Consider the following 17,977-nt stretch of genomic DNA (forward strand, 5'->3'; position numbering starts at 1 on the left):
ATGCCCTGCATCTTAGAGTACAGGTACATGCAGTCAGAGGCCGAATTCTCTTTTCCTTGACTTGACGTAGGAATAACTTGACTGAATACCGGCTTGTTGTGAAGTCTCTCTTGACTGGAAAGCTAAACAGACCTATTGGGGGATGCCGTGGATAACTTGGGGTAGAGATCTGACCTGACCCATGGGAGAAGACAGAGTCTGATCACAAAGGTAGTGGGAGAGATGAAGCTTCTAGGTGAGACATCTCCTCTAGGCCTGGCCTTCTGTAAGGGAAATACTGGCTTTTGCTTTGTGTTTACGGTGCTGGATATAAATATCCATCTGCCTGCATATAASACTGTCTTTTAATCCATTCAGTGCTCCTTGGTTCCTTTTCTAGTCTGCTCTAATTATTCCATGGCAAAGCCGTGAGTGATCAAACCCAGCTTTAATTCATCTTCCTCATAGTCTCCTCTCCACCGTCCCATAAAAATAATTTCGTTTTGGAGGTTACTGTCTGTTCTTGCCTAAATCTGCAGGAAGCCTGAAACACTGGTGAGTTTGAAGAGGTCGTGTTGACTTAAAAAGGCACAAACGGAACAAAACAAGTTGTTATTCATTTTTTAGAGCTACTGGTCTTCTTGCGTCCAGCTTAAGCGCTCCATCGTTGCTGCCTATGCAGAGGGAAGTTATTACATTTAATCGCTTTGTGCTGCGGCTGCCTGATAAACAGAACAGCATCAATAATTTGATTATTCTTTTTCCTCTCTTCGACTGTGCTCCCTGTTTTCTTTCTTGTGTGCAGCACACTATTAGCATCGTAAAGGTCCTGCACAGCAAGATGTTAGGCTATTTTAGACCTTTGTTCATGTTAATTGGTTTTTAGATAGCTCATTACAGACAAGAAAGGGTGTTTGAATATTTAAAATCACTGCAGAATTTTTCCTTCCCCCATCCCCAATAGCTTCCCTGTGTTTCTCATAGTGGAGACAGAGCAGTGCRAATGCCTTCGCTGAGCATGGCTAGTAAATACTTTTTGACATTTTTTTACTGGATTTGGGTGTAGTAAACTTGTCTTAAAAAAAAAATGCAAGTAAAGGAGTTAAGCCAGAAAGGGCTTTTTAACGACTGGTAGCACCCAGCAATACSCTTCTGTGCAGCAGCTGCATTTGAACATGGGAACATGAGTTTCTGCTACATTTGTTTCCAAATTTGTTTCTCTGTCTCATCTTTGAGATTACAGCTTTATTTTTTCCAACTGTATAATTGCTTTATTCATTATGGGGGCAAGATAGATGAGATGGGTTCTCATTACCTTTCCTACTTGTCATTTTGCCTTCACGCAATGGGAACTGGAAGATATTGTTCAGAATAAAGACAAGAACGAAACRGTACCTTTGTTCTCCCTCTCAGTGTCCAGAAATATTTTCTTAGAATTAAAGTATTTTTGAGCTATGTTCTTTTTAAGCAAAAGTCTGAGAGCAGTTAAGAGAGTATCTGCGCATCATGGCTTCATGSAGAGCCTAATAACTGACTTTTGTGCATCATTTTAAGCCTGAGATCGTTCTGTAAAAATGTTTTTCTCTGTTTCTGATAAGTCAGCAAATTGAGGAAATTGGTCGTTCTGTTTTTTTTTTTTTTTTTAAGATTTCTTTAATCCAGAGAAAAACAGTTTTCTTCCTTTATATGGGAAACATTAAAATGATAAATATAATGTAGCATCTTTTTAAAGAAGAGATGAAATTAAATGGAATTCACTTATTTTGCTTAAAAATAAGAATCATAATGTGTTTTGTTGTGTCAGCTGTAGCACACACAGGCTGCTTAGTTGTTTGTATCTTGCATTATTTTCCATATTAATAATTTGATTATCTTTCCAAAGGTGATCRGTACTTTCTAATATTTTGTTTACCATTTATTTTCATATGAATAGGCTAAATTAGAGGGAAAATGTGATAGGATCAATGGATTCCGTTAAATGAAATGGATTTTTTTATCTCTACTCTTCCCATCTTCTTGTGTATCTCACAAATATTTGCATGTAATCTGATTTAGGGATGGATCTAGCTGTAATATTCAACACTTAAATCCTGAGTTTTGGAACCTTAGACCAAGGGTTTTGTTGTTCCTCGCATGAGCTCTTTTACAGATTAAATTGCAATTCTGGAGTGAGACTCTTGCCAGGATTAGGAATAGGAAATGAGGAAATTTCACAAATATTCATCTCACAGCTTGTTGGGTTGCATGGGAAGCACTCGGTGGAGGCACCAAGTGTAAATCTAAGCCTTATTTTAGTTATCATCATTGAAAAGGGAGCTAATTTCTTTGAAATGCTTGGTTGTGGTAGCTACTGATGATCTATCTTTGTGCACGTTTGAAGAGTTAGGCTCTCCTGCCCCATGCCCGGATCCTCTCTTATCTTCCATCAGATCATTAGGAAACATTGTTGGGTTTGTTGTGTGTGCTTTTTTCTTTCCCAAAGCCATCACCAATGTTAAAACATGGGCACTGGACAGAGAAGTGTTCCAAAATATCATGAGGGTGACTGCCCAAACCAGACAAGAGCAATACCGGGGCTTCCTTAGAAGGTAAGCGTGATGCATTTCTATTCCTAAGCGCTGGCTTAGATTACTTTGTGAGGTGCACAGCATATATTATGCCTCTTTTTAAGGAGAGAGAAAGAGAGACAGATCTATAGGTGCCCATAGTGCAAGGGGACTCGATAACTTAGATATTCCCTCTGTTGGTTTTTTTTGAGGATTCACAGGAGTGGTTTTTTTTTTCTCATTTTGATGTGTTTTCTCTTGCATCGCATTATGTGCTTGATGGGATGGAAGCTTTTAAGGAAGAGAACAAATGTACAGCAAGGCTGCATTGCCAGAAGTTGAAACAGCGTATTATTGAATAAAAAAGGTTGACAAAATCCTCCAACTGGATGCAAATTTGCAGCTTGAGCAGATTAAATGGGATATTCCTCAACTCTAGGAGGCTGTAAAAGCATGTGTTTATTAATTTATTAACTAATTCCAACATAAATTCCTGGCCCAGGGAATCTGTAGAGAGGTAGCATAGAAAAGTCTCTCTTCTGTGAGGCACATTGGGAGATATATGGTGCTCTTCCTTTAGGAAGAAGATCATATGAGATGCTCCAAACCACAAGAGGCTGGTTTAGTATTTTTCTCACTTCTTTTTTTTTTTTTTTTTTTTTTTTTTAAAAAAAAAGAAAAAGCAAAGAATGCCCTTTGTGCTGTAGTTTCTAAATGAGATCTCAACCGTGGCCATGCACACAATGTTTTGTGTATTTTTGCTTTCATCCCTTGTCTCCATATTGGATTTCTAGAAATATTTCTGTGTTGTTATGTATAGCTACACTAGCTTAGGTGGTTATAAAATGTGGTTGTACAAGCTGTATAGATGAGAAGAGATTATGAAAAAAAATATTAATGATGATTATTTTTGCTGTTTTCCTGACATTTCTGCTATTGGGAAGCGTGTCCCTGCTGAAACGCTTACCTGAAGATAAATTAACCAAGATCATGGACTGCCTGGAAGTGGTAAGATGTCGTTAAGTTCTTCTGAACAGTGCTCAGTGAGCTTAAAGAAGAAGAAGAAATAAAAATAAAGAATATAAAAATAAAAATTAATTATATTTTTAACATAGCAGTGTTTTTAGAATGATCAGAGTAGAAATTCAGGCTGGCAGCAAATAATGTTTAATGGCCATTTAATGGCAAGCTGTATCTCTAGACTCTTAGGAAGTCAAACGAGTAGATTAGAGGCTGCAGAATCTAACCTGAATCAATAGGAAGCACAGAAAGATTTTGATAATACTTTTCCTCAGTTCCCCCTGTTTCATAAGGATGTTGCCAGTGTTGACATCTTTTTAAAAACAAATAACGCGCTGCTGCATTAAGGTATATTATAGGTTGGCCAGYGTGCTTTAAATAGCATTGATGCAATGGGGCATTCGTGTGTTTCAGAAGTCTGCATAATAATCCAATTTTTCAAATATCTCTGTTCTCCTCCACAGGAGTACTATGATAAGGGAGATTATGTAATTCGGGAAGGAGAAGAGGGCAGTACCTTCTTTATTATAGCAAAAGGAAAGGTAAGGTATACTGAAGTTAACTGTGAGAATGCAACCTATATGGACATCTGTATGTCATAAGCTTGTTTTTTTTATTATTATTATTATTATTATTATTATTATTTCATTTTTCAATGAAATGGGATTTATGATGCTATGTTTTAAAGAGAAGAGACAATGGTGATGATAATAAATATATATTTATTTCAGTGTCACAGCGAAAATTTAGGAGGGACTGGGGACTGTTTTGAGATTTTTGCTTTTAATGGGASGGAGGAATTATAGTTGTAGCTCTTAATGAAACGTTGCTGAGTTTTAGACATCCATGAGCTATATGGAAAAGAAGGGAAAACCATGGGTTACTTTGAATGTTATTGTGCTAAATATTTGTTCCTCTGCTTCCCAGGTGAAAGTCACCCAGAGTACRGCAGCTCACTCACAGCCCCAGCTGATTAAGACGCTCCATAAGGGCGATTACTTCGGGGAAAAGGCTCTCATTAGGTGAGTTGACACTGTCGGACTCATATTGCCTGGTGCTGGAATTGATCTATCAGGGTATATCTGATTGTACACTCTTATCTGCATTGAATGTAAGTTTTGGGTTGGTTGTCAGCATTCCAAACAGAGGAAAACAGCAGGAAAAGCAATGGGGTGTGAGCCATGTAGCTTCTTTCAAAAATATGTATCCAGGCTTTCCTGATATATCCAAGTACCTGGTTTTCCCTGTACTTCACCAGATTTGCATCTGGGCTCCAGATAATTTTTACCTATATGGCACCATGCCATAATGTGGATCACAATAGTTCAGTTCTGGTTTTTAGGGTGGGGGAGGCTTTTACTGTTAGAATTTATATGGTAATTGTGTCTAGGACGATTGCTGTGAGCACTGATTCGATTTTAACCCCGTGACAGATAGTGCTCGCAAGAATTAAATAAAAGCAACCGTTGGAGCAGAGGGGAACTTTCCTGTGCTCATTAGCTTAAACATTCCCTTTATTTTCTTTGTGTATTAGCAGTCTCTCAGGAGCCTCAGGAATGTTTACAGCATTCATATCGCATAGGTTGTCTTGTCTGAGGAAACAAAAAAAGTCCATCTTTCTTTTTTAGCAGCCAACCAGACAGGTAAATTCACATAGGGCATCAATATTTTACAGTAAGCTTTCTTTATCCCTTCTCTCAACTGGAAGTCTGRCAAATCTGAATACTGAACAACCAGCTCTGGAATACGTCTTGACTTGCTTACAGTCACTAGGAAGCTGAACAACGGAGAGAACTGGATGATAATAGAGGAGAATAATGGCTCTTGTTAAAATGCTGGCACTGGGGATTTGCTTTAGCAGCGCTTATCCAAGCACAGGCCGCAGGGGCCTTCGAGGAGTTTTCCCTATACCAAAAGTGCCCCTTCCTGGGAACAGGGTGGGAAGCTTCCAGGATTTCTGTGTGCTTCTAAATTCTTCCTAATCTCTTTCATTTCCTAGTGATGATGTCAGATCRGCCAACATCATTGCCGACGAAAATCACGTGGAGTGCCTCGTTATAGACAGAGAGTAAGTGCCACGGTATGGGTTAACCAGTCATCCCTTTCGGTAGGTCACCAACAAGATGTGACTCTGGAGTCACCTCRGTGTCACGTAACCACAGTTCTTTTCTTAAGTGAATGCTGAGTAAGTGCTCCACTGTGGTCATGCTTCAAGGCTCTTGCAAGTGGCTTCAAGAAATAGYGTAAAGCTCGGCCCGGGTCCCTCCATTTTGGTTGCTTCTCTTTCCACCAACTTTCCAATCAATAGTTTATACTATTTCCTTCATGGTTTAGGACATTTAATCAAACTGTTGGAACCTTTGAAGAGCTCCAAAGCTACCTTGAGGGTTACGTGGCTAACCTGGCCCGCGCTGATGAGAAACGACATGCAAAGTAAGTCTGATCTTCTGTTAGACACCTCTTTCTTAAGTGGGCATAAACCTGAGCCTTAGATGTGCTGGTAACATCATGGATGGTAGCTGGGGGAGATGGAGCCTTAGGAATAACACCACTCACTATAATAAAACTATATGCATATGCTTATGGAGTCAAAGGAATTTTCTGTTTTGAAACAAAAATGATGGAGAATCTCAATATATTGATTTCCAATACACAGATCAAGCTGTATTTATATACACAGCTAAAGAAGAGAGCACTTAACGCATCATTTTTGTGTGGGGGGGAAAAAAAAAAAGCCAGTGTTATACATCAGGAGTCTTCGCCATCTCTTTTTTTTTCCCCTTAAAGAACAAACAAAAATGCCAGGGTGAAATGTTATATTGCAAAGATTTTATCTGCTCAGCATTTAAGTACTAAAATTCTGCTCTCCAAATAATTCCTATGCATTTATTGGAAATAAAATGAAGACTGTTTTTTGTAAAAACGCTTTGTTTTTACCAAAGACTGAAAGAAATACAAATGTGCTCAAGTGATGTAGTTATCATTTGTTTTCTCATGGTAAATTCTGAAATAAAATTTCAGAAGTCCACCATAGGAGATAAGAAAACCAGCTTACTGGGCAAGAGTGAAATAGCCATTTCCAAAGCAGGTATTYAGACATAAAAGATTTTTTTTTGGTTATGTTTCAGTGTAGCAGTGTTGTGATTAAAGAGTTTGCTTTTAGCTGTGGATTGTACCTGTAGCTTATCCATATCTGATTTCAACCTCAGCCCCATTGGAAGATTAGCCGAGGATGTTTTACTTCTGAACCAAAAGACAGCTGCACTTTTATTTTTGATTTTTCTACTGGAGCTGGTACACAGTCATTCAGAAACTCATTTTCCAATTTCAAGTGCCCAAAATTTGTAAGCTGACTGCATAATTATGAACCTTATCATAATTATGATGAGGCTCTTGGTAAAAATACCATTGTTTGTAGTTGGTGACCATTAATACTAGCTCATTTCTAATTTATTAGTAAAGCATAAACAGAAAGAAAACACTTTTTCATGGAATAAAGATCCATGGAATTTCAAGATCCTGATGGGGAATGAGAAGCTTTTTCTCTTCCTTCTTTATTGAGGTATTAAGAGTAATGTGATCCAGGTTGCTCACAGGCCAACTTTTTTTTTTTTTTTTTTTTTTGTATTAACTCAGAAGAAGATCCCCCTGTGGACAACTGACCAGAGAAGTCTCTTTGGAGATGATACAACTGAAGGAGAAAGTAGCCCAGTTCCCTGCTTCCCCATTCCAGAATTTGGAAGTTGTCACAACTCTGGGCGTTGGTGGGTTCGGAAGGGTTGAGCTTGTAAGAGTTTGTTTTAAACATATGCAAGTAGTTCTCAATCTTACATATTTAATTTCAGTGATGAAATATTTGGGGGATTTTAACATCTAGTTTGCATGCTTGTATCTCTCAGATAGAGATAATTCCATATACAACAACGTGTAGTCAATATTTTCACAACTTTGACTTTCAAGGAAACAAGTCCATTCCCTTGTGCTTTTTGTGCTTTCATTTCTTGCTGCTGTTGCTGCTGCAGATATCTTTCTGGTCACTGGAATTATTCATGTGCGGTTTATGTTTTTTTTTTTTTTTTTTTTTTTTTTTTTTTTTTTTTGACCCAAACTAGTTCCCAGGACCACATACTCTTGGCTGTTAAAAATACTGCAGTGGGCCCACAGCAGCTGTACCCAGTGTGATCTAGCTCTAAGCTGTGCTCACTTAGACATCTTCAGTAGCTTGTAATGGCTCTACTGAGCCATTCCTAGTGTTTCTGGAATGGGAAGAGCTTCATTAAAGTTTTAAACTCCAGGCTCCTTAGGCTCAGGAGCAAACATCTGAAAAAAAAAATGTGAACACTTTCCTCCAGGCCACTGATGGCCTGGATTCCTTCCGCTGTTGGAWGCTGATGGGAAATCAATGGAAGGCAGGTGATTTCAGTGACCAGAGAAATCCTTTATAGGGTTTAGATAAGCTGTTGTTTTGTTGTGACTCATAAAGCAAATTAGAAATTCTCATAAACGGTTCCACGTTGGACAACCGCCAGCTGTGGGAGTTCTGTAATATCACCTGGAAAATAAAATGCAAATAAAATTCCCAGACTGCTGTAAAACACTGATAGCTGCTTATTTGGGTTCCCGGAAGCCAAACCTTTTTATTGCTTCTTGTATAACATTTCAGTGCAATGTGATATTATTCATAAGCATCCATAATAAACTTCTCTGCTTTTATGATGTTAGTGTTTAGAAAGCTAATTGAGATTAGGACCTATTGTGCTATAAACTAATTGTAAAATATAGTACCAATATAAACTGCCGACACTTTGTGTGCATAAAATGGGTAAAGGGAACATTTCTCCTCATTTTACAAGTGGGGATATACATCTATCTATCTATAGATATATATATAACGATGCCTGGCTTAGAAACATGCAGAATGTGTCTCCAGAAAATCTGGAACTTATCCATAGTTACAGTCATCAATTTCAACCCTGTGCTGTATCCCAAGTGATTATTTTTGTTTTAAGAGCAAGTTGGGAGAACTTTCTTCTCTTACCTCACTTACCCTCATCATTTTTGTTCACAGGTTAAAGTGAAAAATGAGAACGTAGCTTTTGCCATGAAATGTATAAAGAAGAAGCATGTTGTGGACACCAAACAACAAGAACACGTCTACTCTGAAAAGAAAATCCTTGAAGAGATATGTTCTCCATTCATTGTGAAGTAAGTTGACCTTAAAATTTCCTTAAAAGCTGACCTATTTAACAGTATTAAGGGTGGGATTTGAGGTGCACAAATTCTTGAGCAAAGACATTGTGAGTCTTGCATTTTATTTTGCTTCTCAGAAGTTACTGTGGTTTCTCTCCACAGACTATACCGCACATTCAAGGACAGTAAATACGTATACATGCTCCTGGAGGCCTGCCTTGGAGGGGAATTGTGGAGCTTGCTGAGAGACAGGTAACACCAAATGAAATGGACCTTGTCCTTTGAAATATGTGGTCAGCTGCATGTGCCTGTTGAATAGTTTCTCTATGTAACTGCATCGGAGTCTGCAGTACTCCAGGTCTGGTATTGATCAACGATCAGATTTTCTAAAGCTGAACCTCTTCTGCTGGGTTCACAGGAGGGCCAATGCATTCCAGAAAACCTGCCCGTCTCACTCCATGAACCTTCCCAACAATTCAAACATTGGAGATGAGGAAAGAGGCCTTGGACGCGTTTGGACATCCATAAAGGCCACTTTCCCCCGAGCTGACACGAGCCAATGCTAGCACGTTTTCTTTAACTGTGCCCAGATTTGCAAGGTCTGAGGGCTTTATTAGTAGAGTAGTCCATCAACGCRTGTGTTACAAGCTGAGAACAGGTTCATGTGAGCGTTGTGCTTTGAGCTGCCTGGAGGACATAACCGCTGCAACTGCTGCATCTTTGCTCAGTATGCCCCCCGGGGCCCCGTTGGTGTAGGTAAAGGAAATTGCATTGGCCTCTAGTGATGCCTCTAGCAACAAGCAAGATGTTGGCCTTCATGGGTTTTGAAACTAAAAAACTAAAATTTGTAGACATTTTAGTTTGTCTAAAAATGTCAAACTGTAAATGCTTTCCATAGAATGGAAACTACTCCATCTAGGTGGAAGAAGCACATACTGTTTTCCCATTTGCCTTCACCACGATCAGGTTTTCATTAGTGCACACAGCAGGAGATGCGTGTGATAAGACTTTTCCCTTCCGTGCATGTTTGATCAAAGCATGAGCAAAGTTTGATCAAAGTTTGATCAAAGTTTGATCAAAGCATGAGCAGGGATATTACTTTCTGAAAGGCAAAGAGCTGAGATGATGACCCTGATACTCTCCATGCCAGGGCTTGTTGTAGACCCGTGTGTGCCTCCTAATGCAGAGCTCATTTGTACAATCACACACACACACAGACACTGCAGAGACGTTAGTAGAGATCATTCCTCTTGGTTGTTTCTTTATATACACAAAGACTGGAGTCTGTCAGGATGGGAAGAAACCATTTTGCAAGAAATGCTAATATWATTTTGCTGAAGATGCTCTTCAGTTACTGTGGTACTGCCATCCTCACACACAGCTTGATTCATTATACATATGGAAGCGTTGTCCTTTGGAGTAGATGGATGAGGAGTGAAGAACTTGACCCTTTCTTGCCACAGAAGGCACATAAGGCAAATTTCTGTTTGCAAAGATGAGGGGCTGTGCTCTGTAACAGCTCCTGGCATTTCAGTTGTTTGCAAACCTCCTTGTCCTCCATTTTATTTTAAATTATGATGGAGCTGCTGTATGCTATCAGTGAGTGGTTGCATTTTAGTAAGGCGTGAGGTTATTATGCACTTGCAGTCTTTGGATTTTTCTGGAGAGATGCTGTATCAATATAAAATATTATCATAAGAGTCAAAATGATTCGAAGACTCATTTGGCTCAGTCTTTACATGAGTGACATCTTGAATGTTAAAGCGAAAAAAAATCTGCTTAATAAAAGAAGCTTTTTTGTTGTTAATTCTGTCTACAAGGATGATGATGATTTTTGTTTCAGAGGCAACTTTGATGAATCCACTACTAAGTTCTGTGTTGGGTGTGTGACAGAGGCTTTTGACTATCTACATCATATAGGAATTATCTACAGAGATCTGAAGCCAGAAAATTTGATTTTGGATGCTGAAGGATATATCAAACTGGTAAGATGTAATGCTTCCCTTTTGAATCTCTTTCCTTGCAAGGCMATATAAATAGGCAACATGCAATTGTAGCACCAGGATCCTGGAGTTTAATATCCCTCATTCTTCMGAGGAAAAGAGGACAAGGTACTGATTGCACAGTAAGCAACAGAGACATTTCAAAGACAGTGCAGCTCCAAAAACAAACTAGGGATTTGCAGCCTCCGAGAGCTTCTGCCACAGCGTCTACAGCAAAAGCAATTTCTTCCAGCAGCCAGTTTTAATACAAGGCGAGAGACACATTTCCCAGGTGTGGAATTACCTCCCTGTCCAGTCTCAAGCAATTTTAGACTTTACAGTTTCTGTATTTAGGGAACACAGAGAAGAGCCCCTGGTTCACTTGACTGTGTCAGTGAAAACCAAAAAGAGATGCAGAGACCTTGCACCCTTCAGACCCTTCAGAGAGCTTGCAACACCCACGCTGAGGACAGCGAACCTGTCCTTCTCCAAGGGCTGCAAGTCCTGGGTCCTCAAAGAAACCATGAGTTGCTTTATCCAAAAGGACACACATTCAGGAAATTACCCGTATGAATAAATGGGCCTCTTCTATAACAATGAGTAATCCAGTGGAATTACTTCCTTCTCCTTCGCAATAATACTGCGTCATTGTCTTAGCTGTAACATTGGCAACTCTGGGATCTCTGCAGATGTGGAGGCAACCAAGACCTTAAAGCTTCCCAGTGCAAAGCACCACTGCATTCTGCAGCACATGTTGGTTTTCAACAGGTGGATTTTGGATTCGCAAAGAAGATTGGATCAGGGCAGAAAACCTGGACATTTTGTGGGACCCCTGAGTACGTTGCCCCTGAGGTCATTCTGAGCAAAGGCCATGACTTCAGTGTGGATTTTTGGTCCCTTGGGATTCTTGTGTATGAACTCCTTACTGGCAGGTAAGTGTCTCCCACTCCTAGTTCTTCCCTTGTGTGTTTTAAGTTATTTTTAGAACAAGCAATTGCTCCTTTTTCCCATCAATACACAGCAATCACTTGCAAAATGATACTTCTTTTGCTTCTTACCCATCCCTTATCTCCCTTCATTTCAGAAACGTCACAGGCAACCGAACTGTGGGTCATATTCCCAATTTTGGTTTACCCGTCCAAGAAAAGGGCCAGGCCCAGGGTGCAGGTGTCTGATGGAGAGCTTCTTGGGCTGTTCCTTTCTCCTTTAGTGGGTGTAGCGAGGCAGGTGACTGTAAGTGGGGCTCCTTCCTTGCCCCGCACACACTCCCATGGTGACTCCCTGTGACTGCTCTACCCCTGTGCCATCTGGAAGCTTCTCGGAGCCAGACTGTGGCCAGAGCTTGTTTAGACCAACACACACGGTCACGCATTTTCCCTGGGACCCACGAGCAACTTCCCAACTCCAAACCGTAATCTAATATCTTAGTACAGGTTAATAGGCAAAATGCAGGTCGTGACCCTAGGGAAGGACTGTTTTCTGTGTTCTCAAATATTTGCCTTGGTGAGAAATGGCCCAAGCTGCGCTCAGTCACCATTGCACTTAACGGTGTTGCTTCATTTTTCTAGTCCTCCATTCTCTGGAGCGGATCAAATGATGACCTACAATTTGATCCTCAAAGGCATTGAAAAACTGGATTTTCCGAAAATAATAACGCGACGGCCTGAGGATTTGATCCGCAGACTCTGCAGGTAGGTGACGTAGTTTGTGGCAGAGTGGGGGAGTGGACGAATGGAGCTATTTAAGATCCAAATTAGAGTGATGTGCCACTAATAACTCCATTGGGCATCATTTTGCTTAACATGATCCATTCTGATTATATTTGGCATGTCTGCATGCCTCTGGATAGTTGCACCTCTTAATCTGCAGAGGTATCACGTGCAAACCCAGGCGCTGGGCTTTTGCCGGAGGATGTTATGGATTTTTCTACAATTTTCTGATTGCCATCTTAGGGCAACTTCATTTAACCCAGAGTCTCCAAGGAGCTCAAAAATTTAATTCTATTGATCAAGTGCAGTAAAAATAAGATTTTTTTTTTTTTTTTACATTTTTAAGGCAAAACCCTACAGAGAGACTAGGCAATTTGAGGAACGGAATTAATGACATCAAGAAGCACAGGTAGGTGACACTTTTCCCGAAGCGTGGTTTGAAATTTGGAGGGGTTGAAAATAGTAAGTGCTTCAGACTGTGTCATAGAAAAATGTCCATTGCTGACACTTGTATTTGTTCCAACAGTGGGCAATAGCGTAAACATAAATCCTCAGGATCTTCTGCCTGAAACATGGATTGCTCCCTGGTTTTATCACTGRTTGTTGATATGGGAGTTTATTTCAGGTCTCAGAAAAACCTGAATTTGTACGGGATTATCCACCCTGTTAGTCCTGAGACTGTTTTGTCTAAAACCAAGCCGATGCTGCCTAAGAACAGTAGTTAAGAGCTCTCGAGCAATGTTATGTCTCTGAAGCCCAGTGCATTTTACCTAACCTGTTTTATTTGCTCTGTGCCTATCTCTCACCTCTATAGTCATCCAACTCTATAGGCATCTTTACTTTGTTTCCATGTGACTCTGTTCTAGGAAGGAGGCTCCTGTGCTAAAATGTTTGGTAGCCCTTGTTGGCAGGTTTTTAAACTGTTTAATAGAGTGCTTCTAACAGTAAAGAGTCCGTCTCTCTGTCTTGCTCTCTCTCTCATTTCTTTTTAATTAGGTGGTTGAATGGCTTTAACTGGGATGGTCTGAAAGTGAGGAAATTAGTATCACCTTTAAAAAGAGAGGTACTGCCCTTTGGCTTTCAATATCGTGATGCTTCTGGGTTGTAAAGGAGCTGGGGTGCAAAGAAAGACCTGCTCCCAAGTGCGGGATTGCCCAAAGGAGCACCTGTGCTATTAACACACCCTTTGGAGTGGAAGTTGAAGGAAGAAAAAGACCAGCAAGTGATATATGCTTTAAATGCCATTAAAGGATAGAAATATTATTATGCCTGTGTGCTTAGCATACAGTTTTTCACCAGTACTAAAATAAATGGTGTTTGATGAGAAATGAGTGGAGAAGTGCTCAATTTTCTTGGGCAATGAGCACGTTATTTAGATGCTCAGGCTGTGCAGAGGACGAATTCCTGTATTCTCATGATGCTGAATGCAAGTCTGCACAGGGAGCTCATGCACAGCCTTGAATAAAGTGCTCAAGCACAGCCTTGAATACATTTCCTTCTTTAAACAGCCCGTTTCTCTCTGCTTTAAAAGGATAGAAGACTGAGGGTGCAGAATTTGAAACTTGCTTAATAATAAATAATAATCCTGAAGTCTCCTCTGAGCAGCTGCTTCCTGATTGTAGATGCCGTCTTACATGAATTTGGATGGAAAGTTTATTCACTGTGGCCTGGTCTTCTTAGCAATTTCTGTGGGCTTTGGTTGGGATTTAGCATTTAGTCCTGTCTAGAGAGTGTTTTCCTATACGGAGACGAGCATCTTTGTTCTGTTGTCAAGGTCATTTTGGAGTTTAGCTTTTAASGAATGACAAAACACATCCACTGAAAGAAGCCGTTGCCTTTCATTCCTCCACTGACAGCCATGAAATGTAATGCAAAATTTATGGAGAGTATTTTCTGAAGTTACTCCTGAAACAGCCTTTGTTGTATTTTTAATGTCCTAGCTGTCTGGACCGACAGACTACAGCTACTTTGACTGCTACCCACCTGAAGAAGGAACCCCTCCAGATGAGTTTTCAGGCTGGGACAAGGATTTCTGAGAAGCTTTCTTCCCGAACTTTATTATGGAGAYGCAGAGGTATCAACTCGAAACCCGTTCCCTTGTTTCCTCTGTAAAATGCAAGGCCACAAGGTTTTGTGACAAACACGATATTCGGCAAAGAACCGAAGAGGATACAGCAAGCAGAACCTGCTTGGATGGGGCACCAAAATCTGTGCRCATCTTTTGTAATAAGGGTATCTAYTTGGTCAGCAGATGCGACCTGTATATTTTTTAATACAAAATGCCTCTTTGAACATGTTCTGATACTATAGATTGAATGTATAGTTTTGCCATTGGAAGTACCACTAGCTAAAGTTTTGCTATTAGAAAGCTTACCGTATTTCTTTATCTTGAATGAAAAAGATAAATCTTAAAAGATAGTAACTTTGGGGCATTTGTCAGTAGCTGACACTATAGACATGTATTTTTGCATTTTATTATGTCTACTGCCTTATGCTTTTTCCAGTATTAGCCAGTGTGGTATCAGCCTAGCAGCATGCAGGAAAGAGAGGTTTTTTCCTAAAAGATTGATTTGCATTGATGCCTGCAGCTAAAAGGGCATCGCTGTGGAAACAGCCTCTTTGCCAGTCTAGTTTTGCATCCGATTGAATTTGTGGAACAGACTGGAATGGGACAAATGAAAATCCAGAAAGAAAGAAAGAGAATTGAAAGAAGAAAAATCCAAAACCAAATCGTATACATTAGAGAAGCTGTCTTGAGGAGCAGGCCATGGTATGCGTTTCCCTAACTGCTTTTAAGAGCTATGCTCATTTTTTAATGCTTTGCTTTTTGGAAAGTTGAAGACTGACAAAAGGCATATGCCCTGCAGGGAAAAAAAAAGTATAGAATCCTATTTTTTTTTCCCTTTCAATATATTTTCAGAATGTTTTCATTGATATATAGGCAGAAGTCCTCGTGCTGAAATCCTAGATCTGTTCACATTAGTGGTAAAACTCTAATTTTAATGCCCCACCTTATATAACTAGGTGGGAACAAACATGTCAATCATATTTCATTATGCATTTTATTAACATATTCTGAGTTCCACTTGCATAGGACAGAATAAGAAAGCAAAAACTTGCTTTTTTCCTCTTGTAGAGAATTCTGATCACTGAGCAGTTTAAATATTCTAACCATGTTCCTTCTCTAAAATGTCTGCTTATATGATTTAGAAAGACAAGAAATTCTACTCCTCTGTCCAAAATAATATATAAAATAATGCAATTTTGCTTTCTACCCCATTTTTTTTTCACCCTCACACATCACTCACTCTGGCATGAGTAAACAAGTTGCTGATCTGAACCATCTTAACAACTGGAGCGAGGGAGTCCAGGAAAGAGGCAGCAAGAGGGTCTGGAGCCCTCAGGGACCTGCACTTATTTATCCCAGCGAACAGAAGATTTTGAGGGTCACCTAACAAATTTGGCCGTTCTGCAATTCCCTGATTCAGAGAAAGAAATTGTAACTGTAAGCCTTTTATGTAATTAAAGTATATCGCCACGCATTTTCCTACCCAATTGTATCTGTGCTCGATTTTTGCCACTTGAAGCTTTAAACTGGTGGAACGGGGAAATAATTTGGCACACTTAAGTGGATAATAAATGCTGTTGGATATTGTACGTTCATGGTTTAAACAGAAAAACTCTTCTGCTCTGTGTTATGAGCCGCAGCTGCTACGGAGACATCCGCAATGGCCACGCTGGGCTCATGGGATTGATGCATCCATAACTTGGATTTGAACTTAGCTTCCATTGAGACCATTTCCAATATAAAATCCTCTAGGAATTGGAGCCCACTGCATGTCACATGCTGGATGGGAAACCTTAGGGGCTTATGTAATGTGTGTTCAGGGTTTGGATACCCACAGACTACTGGTAATGTGCTGGTCAGGACTCATCAGAATATACGGTAATAAAACAGCAGTTTGATGCAGCTCCTGGCAAAAGATTGACAAAATGTTCCCATAAATAATGATCGAGATCAAGATAATGATATTCTTTAACTATTTTGATAGGCACTGTGGGATGATTGATTTGTACCATGTTGACAGCGATATTTTTACTGCTGGGTGGGCATCCCTTTGACTGCAAATCAATTTTTGACATTTTAAATTTTGTACGCCGTTCAGTCCAATAAAGGCAGTGGAAGATTTTCCATTGGATTTAATGACAACTGGATTGAGCCCTGTGAGGAAGACACTGCTGTGTTTTTGTTTCCTTGGCTGGTTGTAAAATATTTTGGAAACGTGCAGCCAGGAAAGCCTATGCTGGCTGGTAGTAACCATGCACAGTCCAAGAGGGTTGCACAGAGGCTGGAAGCTGGGGCTTTTATGTGTTTTAGGCACTTGCAGCTAATACCATTTAGCAATACCAAAGAGCARATTTGCTCTTCAGGATTTAGACAAGAAATAGGCATTCTGTCTGTGTGTGTGTCTGTTAGATTCTCTCATAATTATGAGATTCTCTCATAAACCTTTTGATTTTGGTCAAGTTATTTAGTCAAACTTTGAAACCCAGCTTTTATACATTGTTTTTGAAAGGACTTTTCAATTTCATTTACCAGGGCTCTTCCTACGTATATATTTTGAGCTGAGTGATGTTTTTTAAGAAACAGCAGTATGATGCACTCAGTGCAGATAGCATTTATTTCAGTGTAAATGTAGGGTACCTTTGAAGAGCAATGGTATACCTGGCTTAACTCGCAGCRTGTGCAAATGAGATAAATTTATAGAGCAATGGGCAGTACATTCACTTTTTACAAAGGCATCCTATACGTCAATGCAGATTATTGCCTCGGAGTTGTATTACTTGTCCATAAGATGCAGGAGAGACTGAGATAGAAGCGGCCATCACGTGGGGAGAGCCACAGATGTTATTTCTTGCAGCATGGGCCCGACTCACACTGTGTGTTCCCCAGTGGCTGTGGAGAAAATAAATGTGTAAGAAGCAGTAAGRATTGAGGTGACAAATAATGCCGTATTTATGTTGAAGGTCTGTGGACATCCGATTCATTTTATTTCTACGCTGTATGCAAATGACTGAGGTGAAGATTTCCAGATGCTGATATAATAGAGCCCAAGCATTCCTTCAATGCACACAAATTGCCTTTAACATAACATCGCCTTAAAATGCTTCATCGCTTCCCTCCCTGTGCTTCTCTTTCTCTCATGCTCTGTCACGGTCCCTTTCCTGCCCCAGTTTCCTCTCCYGAGGCTGCTTGTGCCCTTCTCTTCTTCCCAGGTCTTTCTCTTACTGCCTGCTGCCCTTCGCCGCTTTCTCTCGCCCCATCTCCTCAGCTCCCGTCCCGCTTCCCGCCCCCTGCCCCTTCCTGCAGTCGCGGGCGCGTCCGCCAGGCGGCGCCGCCGGGCGCGGGGAGCGGTGCGGAGGGAGGGGCGGTGCTGAGGGAGGGGCGGAGCTGAGGGAGGGGCGGGGCGGGGCCGGAAGCGGAGCCGGAGCCGGCGGGAGAGGCGGAGCCGGGAGCAGAAGCGGAGCGGGCGCCGCGAGAGCAGCAGCG

The 17,977-nt window shown here is 40.5% G+C and overlaps 1 protein-coding gene across 1 annotated transcript in view; it reads left to right on the forward strand.

Annotated features, from left to right (window-relative positions):
• PRKG2 (protein kinase cGMP-dependent 2) overlaps positions 1–14,502 on the forward strand; it is a 23,629-nt gene extending 9,127 nt beyond the window's left edge. The window contains exons 4-18 of the mRNA XM_026048029.1: positions 2,462–2,567; positions 3,470–3,533; positions 4,010–4,087; positions 4,473–4,567; positions 5,545–5,613; positions 5,880–5,978; positions 7,182–7,332; positions 8,614–8,750; positions 8,898–8,987; positions 10,579–10,720; positions 11,486–11,649; positions 12,286–12,408; positions 12,773–12,835; positions 13,423–13,489; positions 14,367–14,502. Of these exons, the coding sequence (XP_025903814.1) occupies positions 2,462–2,567; positions 3,470–3,533; positions 4,010–4,087; positions 4,473–4,567; positions 5,545–5,613; positions 5,880–5,978; positions 7,182–7,332; positions 8,614–8,750; positions 8,898–8,987; positions 10,579–10,720; positions 11,486–11,649; positions 12,286–12,408; positions 12,773–12,835; positions 13,423–13,489; positions 14,367–14,462 (1,544 nt within the window). The 3' untranslated portion in view covers positions 14,463–14,502. The remainder of the gene's footprint in view (positions 1–2,461; positions 2,568–3,469; positions 3,534–4,009; positions 4,088–4,472; positions 4,568–5,544; positions 5,614–5,879; positions 5,979–7,181; positions 7,333–8,613; positions 8,751–8,897; positions 8,988–10,578; positions 10,721–11,485; positions 11,650–12,285; positions 12,409–12,772; positions 12,836–13,422; positions 13,490–14,366) is intronic.
• Positions 14,503–17,977: the final 3,475 nt, after the last annotated feature.

This window comes from Nothoprocta perdicaria, unplaced genomic scaffold (assembly GCF_003342845.1).
Source record: "Nothoprocta perdicaria isolate Ctin4 unplaced genomic scaffold, notPer1 scaffold_507, whole genome shotgun sequence".
Lineage (NCBI taxonomy): Eukaryota > Metazoa > Chordata > Aves > Tinamiformes > Tinamidae > Nothoprocta > Nothoprocta perdicaria.